The sequence below is a fragment of the Anneissia japonica genome, unplaced genomic scaffold (assembly GCF_011630105.1).
Source record: "Anneissia japonica isolate Jap-2015-1 unplaced genomic scaffold, ASM1163010v1 scaffold288039_len1115542_cov189, whole genome shotgun sequence".
Lineage (NCBI taxonomy): Eukaryota > Metazoa > Echinodermata > Crinoidea > Comatulida > Comatulidae > Anneissia > Anneissia japonica.
This window is the reverse complement of record NW_022726160.1, coordinates 863,251-871,902: the sequence shown is the minus strand read 5'-3', so window position 1 is coordinate 871,902 and position 8,652 is coordinate 863,251. Positions and strand designations below refer to the sequence as shown.

Sequence of the window (8,652 nt, the reverse complement as noted above, 5' to 3'; positions counted from 1 at the left end):
TTATTCATCATTATTTAATTATAAACACTCGTATACAAAAACAGAAACTTATAGGCCGCCTGCAGGTCATCAATTTAAAGGTAAGAGTTCATTATCCGATAATTCGAGACCAAATTATAACAATTGTCAATCTTTAAACACAAAGCTTACAATCTAACTGGGGATCAAACTCCAAGACCACGCCACTGGCGTGGTCTTTGACACGGTCTCAAAGTTGGTCTCTATTTGGAGGATGGACTGTATAATACTGTCTTTACTTAAACTGATAAAAAACCCTAAAATCAATTAAAAATTAATTATTCCAGAAAAGCTACTAAACAGATCAAATAGTTTATAGCCCGAACTATATTTTTTAACTGTATTTTTAGATCATTTTAGCTACATTTTTTTTCTGATATCTGTACATTTGAATCAAAGATAATATAATATAAATTTGTCTGTTCATATAATGATTGTGGTTTCATACTTCATGTAAGACTTTTTACTCTTTTTTTTTTACACATAGGCTTATGTCCTCGTATGTACTATGGGTATTTATTTATAGGCCTATATTTTTTTTACACATTTTTTATAGTGTAAAAATATATAGCCTTATATCAGAGTGGGTGCTTAAGCAATATACTATTATGTTTTTAATACAATTTGGTGTTTTGCCGATGTGTACACTTTCTTTTTAACGAAAGTCTCAGTAATGATTATCAATTTAATGTACTAGACCTATGCAAATAATAATAATTCAATGGTTTTACTTATGCATTTATTAATTCTAGTATCAATTGAAAGTTATTAGTTTTACAAATTTACAAAGCAAGTTGTTCAAATATTGAATTTATTTTTCAAGTGTTTTAGCTAGCTTAATACAGAAATTTCAGGTCTCCCTCCACTTTTGGGCTGGGGTTTTCATGGTTTTTAGCAGTTTTGGTTAGAATAATAAAGATAAAAAACATTTGTTAATTTGAAATCATAGAAAAGTGGTCTTTTTTTTTTAACGTAGGTTCTAATGATCAATAATTGCAGGTTAACATGGGCTGGATGGACCAGTACACTCATCTCAAAAGATGTACTGGGTTCTTCAAAGTGTACATGACTTGTTCCACTACAAGAACCATAGGCCAATATTATGGCTGTAGGTTGTGATGCCCCTGCCTTAACCGCTTGGCCAATCAACTTGCCTTCACTTGGAGGTGGTCTTGACTTGGAGGGGTCCTTAATTGGTGGGGGGATCTGTAGTCTAAATGGAAAGTCCTCACTATGAGGAATTGATGATAATGATGTTGATGATAATAAGGACGATAATAATAATGATCACTGACGACGATGATGATGATGGTGATGATGATGGTGGTGATAAGGTGACGATATCGATGATCATGATGATAATAAATGATGACGAGGATGATGATAATGATGATTATGACGATGAAGATGATAATGATGACGATGAAGATGATAATGATGATGATGGTGATACTGATGATGATGGTGATAATGAAGCTGGTAGTAATGAACATAATATTGATATAATAATAATAATATACCATATTAATAATGAAAACAATAATAAAATAATAATCATAATGATAACAATAACATGCCTATATAGTGATGCATACATTAAGGTTTAAGAGTACTTGACAATGAAGTCAAATTAAATGCTGATTGAGTGCCATGCGATCACACATGATATGAATATTCATATCTATTTAAATCCATCTTTTCATCGATTCTACAGATTTAATTAATTTAAAAAAAGAACTTATTAAGTTTTGTTTTGCCTTAAAGGCTCAATGTCCTTGATTTTACCTACATTATTATTGTCTTATATAACAATAATTAACACAATCTGCTGTAAATAATTTTTTTTTTTTAAATTTTTCTTCAACAATAGTTTACAATGATTTCAGAAGCAAGAGTTACTTTTTATTGAGATTAAGATTATTGTAAGATGTATTCTCCCATGCAAAATACAAAAAGAAATCATAATTATTTTTTACATTAACTTTAGTGTATTTAAAAAATGTTTACCCATAATTTTACAGCAAAAAATGAGAATTCGATAATTTCTTTGCTCAAGTAATAATTTGTATGTTACTACAAAATGGGCAAGTTAATTTCACAATTATTTAAAAAATTTTAAATGTCCACTTTCAGGGGACAATACATCTTTAATTAAAGTTACTTTTCTTTTTTGTTGTGAATTATGCCTGATAATAAATAAATTTATAAATCCAATTGAGATAAATCAATGTATCTGACAAAAACACAGTGTCAGTTAAAACATTTCACCACTAATACATATTACTTCCATATTATTATTTATACATATATTTATTTGAACTAATATGAAAATATTTGGGCTTAAATAAAGGAGAACGTTTCTGACTGCTGTTACACAAGGCGAGGCTTTTTTTACACCTTGCTTAGCGAACCAGCCAAACTGCAAATATTAATGATTTCGAATAAATATAAAATATTCTTTCTGGCCAATTAGCGCACCCACCGCCAAGGAAAAGTGGAAATTTCTTTCTTTTTATTACGCCCTCCGCTGCCTGGAAATTTCCAAAGATAAGACATGTATACTTCTTCTTAATTATATAAATTTGAAGCATTTAATTATCTTATTTTACATTCACCAATAAAATTCTATTTTTATTTTCTTCTCTGTCTGGATGATTTTGGCAAAACTATTTGCTAAATAAGAAAACAATATTTATTTTTATTCTGCCTTCCTTCGATAAGATTCAAAAAAACTAAGTACGCGAAACAAGGAATTAAGAAAGTCTCGTCTAGAGACTATAGTATTATGCTGGGTAGTGAGTCACTACTGAGTTAAATATATGTCCAACAGTGTAAGACAATATTATAAGTAATGGAGTCAATAGTATAAAGTAATTGAATCAATAGTTAAAATGATATAGTCAATAGCATAATTAATGGAGTCAATACTTGAAGTGATTCAATCAAATGAAGTCAACAGTGCTGAGATAATCAGTGTGTTAGGTGACTTGGCCTGACATTGCTGGGAAGACATGGTGACAGTAATGCAGATGTTTGGAGAACAACCATATCTAGGAAAAACAAAAAATAAAAAAATGATATCGTTAAAACAGAAATTATTTTATAAAATCATCAACCCTAACTACATACATACCTTTTGTGAAAGACTGGTTTTTCTCATTTCAATTCTATTTCAATGTATCTACTGTACAAATATTCAAAGCTGCCCCTCAGTATAATACAACTGTTGTGTACAAAACTTACAACCTATTTTTTTACGGCAGTGGAGCACAGCAAATCCACTATATTTTATTACTGAAAACACAATTGGAAGTTGAGAGAAAAAACCCAATATTGCCAAATTAACAGAATTAAATTTAGAGTGCAAATGAAAAAAATATGGATTCTTTTATTGTTTCAAAGAACCATACTTTTATTTATTTATTTTTTAAAGTTTTAGTGTCCTTATCTCCTGATTACTAAAAATAATATTGATAAAGGACTGTTTCTATCTCAATTTTCAGTAGAAACAAACCCATAACACTGGCATATTTGAATCCCATCCCTAAAAAATGGGCCTTGGTCATAGAAACAGTGTACAGGAAGGGTATCAAAGACCAGAGCACCACTGTTATTAATTTGTAATTTTTAAGCAATTTCAAATGCTTATTAGCCCAGGTTTTATGATACCTAACATGGTTATGGTATATAATTTAAAAATATATATATATTTTTGATAAAATTGTTTGTTGGTAGGAAATGGTATAAAAATCCAACACATAATGAATCATTATTGGAAGTTTATGCTTGATACCAGGGGTGGCGCCAGGATTTGCCCAACGAGCAAACATTGTTATTGAAAGATTGGTGGAAAGCAGACCAGGGGCAAAGCCCACGAAAATTTTGAGAATTTAGTGGTTTCAATGACTTATTTAAACGATTTTAGAGTCTACTAATATGTAGAAAATACATATAATTTTTTTTTCTCCCCGACAAATTGTGGTTTTTCTCCCTTATGGGGGGGGGGCCCTGGCCTCCCCCCCCCCCGGTTCCACCCCTGCCTGATACTGTAGTAGGAATGTTAAGAAATATTGATCACAGATAGTCGTAACAGTAATGCAAGATTATACTTCTGAAAAGGTTATATTGGTTAAATATACAGTTGAACTTGCTTAATTCGAATTCAAAATGCCGTTGAAAAATTGTTCGACTTGGAAAAATTTGATTTACGGATTGTTAATTAATGGACAATTTGGCATGTAAAATAAGATCAACTTAAAAATTATTAGGGTTACGCAATGTCGACTTAGGCAAGTTTAACTGTAGTCGTAGTAGTAGTGTGATAGTGGCGTGTAAGTGGGTGTATCAGAACAGTGGTGTGTAGACAGTAGTTGCGGACAAAAATCAAAGCTTAATTCCAACACAAGAAAAGAACTGAAAACCTAATATGATTTAAATAATGTCCAATAAACAAACAAATATCTATGGTTGCTTAATCTCTTTAAATTCTATTTGTAGAATAAACAGATCTAATAAATATTCGGCAACACGCTATCTAAGACCTCAGACATCTTGTAAAATTTTATTTGGTCCGATGATTCACAAGACAGGCTTGCTGCCACCAGCTAAATTTTCTAAACATTCCATCTCGTGATATTAACGACTTATGTTATCAAATACACACACTAAGTCGCTCAACTTTTTTTATTCAGTCAGCAAGAACAATAAATGTTTATAAGGTTGGCAAAAATCGTAATTAAATTTGAAGAGAAATATATATATTTAAGTCTGTCTAATATACATACAAATATTTCTTTTCCCTTTTCTAGCATTGTAATTCTTTTTGTTGTAGGAATATTATTTCCATATTCCTTTACTATGCTACCAGCAAACAAATGACACCCCTTCCTTCTCTATTCAAAATATTTGGATGACAAAAAATGTTCCCATTTTTTGGCCTCTCAAATCTCTCAGCCTCAATTTTCAAACCTAGCTTCAGCATTTTGACAACTATTTATCATTGATCCATCACATAATTATCAATGCAAACTTGGTGGTTTAGGAGTATGGTACCTGGCTATTAGCTCTGGAGTTCATAGGTTTGAGTCTTACACATTTCACATTTTTGTCATCAACCACACCAGGTTTGTGCAAAAACATCTTTAGTTTATACAATTAGAAATTAAGCCTATAGTAGTAATACTGGTGATTATGATTCTCCTATTAAATAAGCCCAGAATGCTGGGTAGTAATAATGGTAGGAAGAGCACTTCGGGGCTGCTTAACGCCCGTATTCTTAAAACAAACTTTAGTCGAACTTCGAACTAGAACTTCATTTAGTGCTAGTTGCAACTTCAACTTCAATTTGTATTCACGAACAACGTAGTTGAAGTTTTAACTACGACTAAATCAAGTCCTAGTTTTAGTCCAATTGAAGACGACTGGCAAGACACAACTATCAAACTAACCAATGAAAAAGGCTAACTTTAATAGCTGACGAAATTTTAGAGATCCGGTAACGCGGATGAATATTAAGCTGCCGTCTGTGGTTCAAAAACCTATTTCCTCATAATTCATAATAGACTACCATTTGCTTAATTAATTTTCTATAATAACTATATTAGTTTTTAACATATTACAATAGAGAATTTGAAGTGTCACTGAAAATTTGCTTTCTTTGGAGAACTATGATAGCTGAGCCCGAGCGAGGGTGGTGCCATCTTTGTTGTTGTTATTGTGAAGCTACGTGACTGCAATGCGAGGTGATTTCATGCAAATAAAAAATTATCACATGTAACTAGGAAAACATGTTAATTTCTCCTTCTGGAAGCTAAACTTGATGTCTCTTTTGTTTAACACACAGAAGATATATCAAACCTGCGCATACAACCATTTTTATTTGTTTCACTTTATCGTGATTTACAAAAAACACGTTTTTAGTTGGGTAAATATTTCAAGTCGGCGATTTAGCCTGACCATTGGCTGACTAAAAAAATCGGCCTGCGGAGGTATCGTTTTAGTCAAGGTTTGTGTCATTAATCTTATTGATAGTCGAAGTCCGTTTTAAGAATACGAAATGACATAATTTTTAAGTTTTAGCTCCAACTAAAACTAAAGTTTGTTTTAAGAACACCGGGGTTAGACACCCGAAGAGCATAAAAACACTATCCAACTGTTGCAAACGTACTTGTAGGTGGAAGGAACCGTATAAATAATAGTCTTGGAAAACCCAATCTCAAACCCTCAACCTTTCTATTGCAACCCACAAGCTCTACATGCTTTCAAAAGTGCCATATGTTTCCACAAGTACCTTCCTCAGTCTTGGAAAACTGAACAAAAAAATAAATAAATAAAAAATGAAAAGAATACAAAATTTTAATGAGAAAACCTTAAGTTTCATCTTCAGAAGCTACACATGCAGTAAAAGGACACAAGAGTTTTGTTTGTCCTATAATAAATAAAAGCTGTTGACAGCAGATGTATATATAATTTTATAGAACAGAAATAACATTGATACTTCGCAATAATTCAGGAAAAATGGAGCCATAGCTGTCAATCACAAACATATATTGAAAAATAAACAAACACATAAAATTTTAAACCTAAAATATAAAACATACTGGTAAATGAGAATTTTTTTTAAAATTTGAAAATTCAGTTGAAGAAAAAATCAAAAAGGACAAAACTACGCTAAATAATTATTAAGTTCTAAACTAAGCCTATTTTATTATACTAATTATTCTACACGTATCATTATATTTTCAACGATATTATTACAGCATATTTTATCGTTTGACAGCAGACAACTAATGATCTTAAAAGCTGCAAAACCAAATAGAAATGAGATATAACACTTTCATCAGTCAATGGGTGGTTCATTATCAAGTAGCTAAATATAGCATCCGTAATTATCTTTTTAAAGAAATAAAAATCGAAACCTGAAATTACAGTATTGTGTCTGCCAATTAGCACAATGCAAGATTAGATCAATTACTTTTTTTTTTTTAATGGTCTCTATTCTATAAAATTAATGAACCGTTATAATATAATTTAATTTTTTTAAATTCATGGTCCTACATTTTTTCGGCGCCTTGAGACGATTTTATTGTGGAAGGCGCACTACAAATATCCCACCATTACCATTACCATGAATAAGTAAGTAAAAGGATTTTGTATTATTTTTCGAATATTATTGGTAAATGAAATTGGGTACACAATACTGTGTATGGAATAATACAGTAATACTTCATACTGTAAGCAATAGCCAAGTATTGCATCAGGATCAGGGGCAGATCCAGGATTTAAAAGAGGGGGTTCAAAATGTTCAAAAAACCCCAAAATGAAAGGGGGAGGGGTCCTCCCCCGGGAAAATTTTGATTCCTAGATGGCTGGAAATGAGATTTTACATTATAGAGTACAACAATCGTGTCGTCACAACACCAGGTGGCACCTTCTATTGTCAACTACACCTGAATGACATAATCTTAATGGTTTAGAATAGGCTTTCTGGAATAGGCATTTTAAAACCTAATAATTTACCATTAAAATGTACTAAAAACACAAAAACTTGCATTATAATAGCTATCGACACATATTTAATCATCAATTAAAATTTACAAAGAAAAACTAAATTACAACATCTGACACCCCTTATTCCCCCAGTTTTTAAATATTAAAAAATCTGTATCTCATTCACCGTTCCCCAGTTTTTCGTCAAACAACTTTTTTCTGTCTTAGAAAAATCAGTTCTACAACATAACAAGAAATTGTTTTCCTCCGGAGCCTGACTTTAACAATTACGTTAGAAATTGAGATCAATGGTTTGTCAGTGGTGAAAATGGCGTCCGGTTGAATGCATTTTGTGTTGACGATAGCAACGGAGTAACATCACGTGGTATTGTGGCGTAACACTGTAGTACTCTATAAGTAACACAATTTGCCTTTAATTACCTCGTTTCGCCAAAGGAACATATATGAGGTAGGCGGAACGCCGAGAAAAGGTTTAACGTTGAGAAGATAGCGATGATGGTATTAAAAAGTGCTAGGAGTATGGAAGGCATCCAACATGAATTTTATTGCTTTTTTGGAAATCTGACTGTAAAATCGTGCATATGCGCAGCTAGCTAGGCCTACAGTAGGTCAGCATGTTGAGGTATGTAAACACTTGCAATTGTATCATCGATGATTTTATTAAAAATCATTATACATCAAAAAACCTGATACAGGACAGCGAAAATTACAACTACTAACATAAAAAGAAAAAGTAAATGCAACATAAAAAAGGACAAAACTAACTGGTGCCCTTCAAACCAACGTAAAAGGTGTTTCCTATACAGTAGAACCCGTGCTAAGTCTATAGAACACATTTATTTAAGTTTCAAACTCTATACAAATTCTAATAGGGTGCCCTTATATTGCAGTAGTACTTCGCATTTCGTTTCATTTCGTACTTGCAAAATAAGTATAGTCGGACCTCTTGCAAATTTTTCTAAACTCTTTGACAATACCGAACACTAGATATTATATGATTTTTTTGTGCACATGACAGACTAGACCTACGTTGGATATTTTATGCACAAGCGACATCCAATTTTTTGATACACAATGCTGATTGTAGAAACCTATTGTACCTGTAAATGATTTTTGTTTCTAGAT

The 8,652-nt window shown here is 31.8% G+C and overlaps 1 protein-coding gene across 1 annotated transcript in view; it reads right to left on the bottom strand.

The window, feature by feature from the left end:
- Positions 1–1,941: 1,941 nt before the first annotated feature.
- Positions 1,942–8,652, bottom strand: part of LOC117113025 (Fanconi anemia group J protein homolog) — a gene marked incomplete in the record, with an annotated part of 90,289 nt that continues 83,578 nt past the window's right edge. Inside the window, 1 exon segment of the mRNA XM_033256245.1 lies at positions 1,942–3,068. Coding sequence (XP_033112136.1) covers positions 2,997–3,068 — 72 coding nt within the window.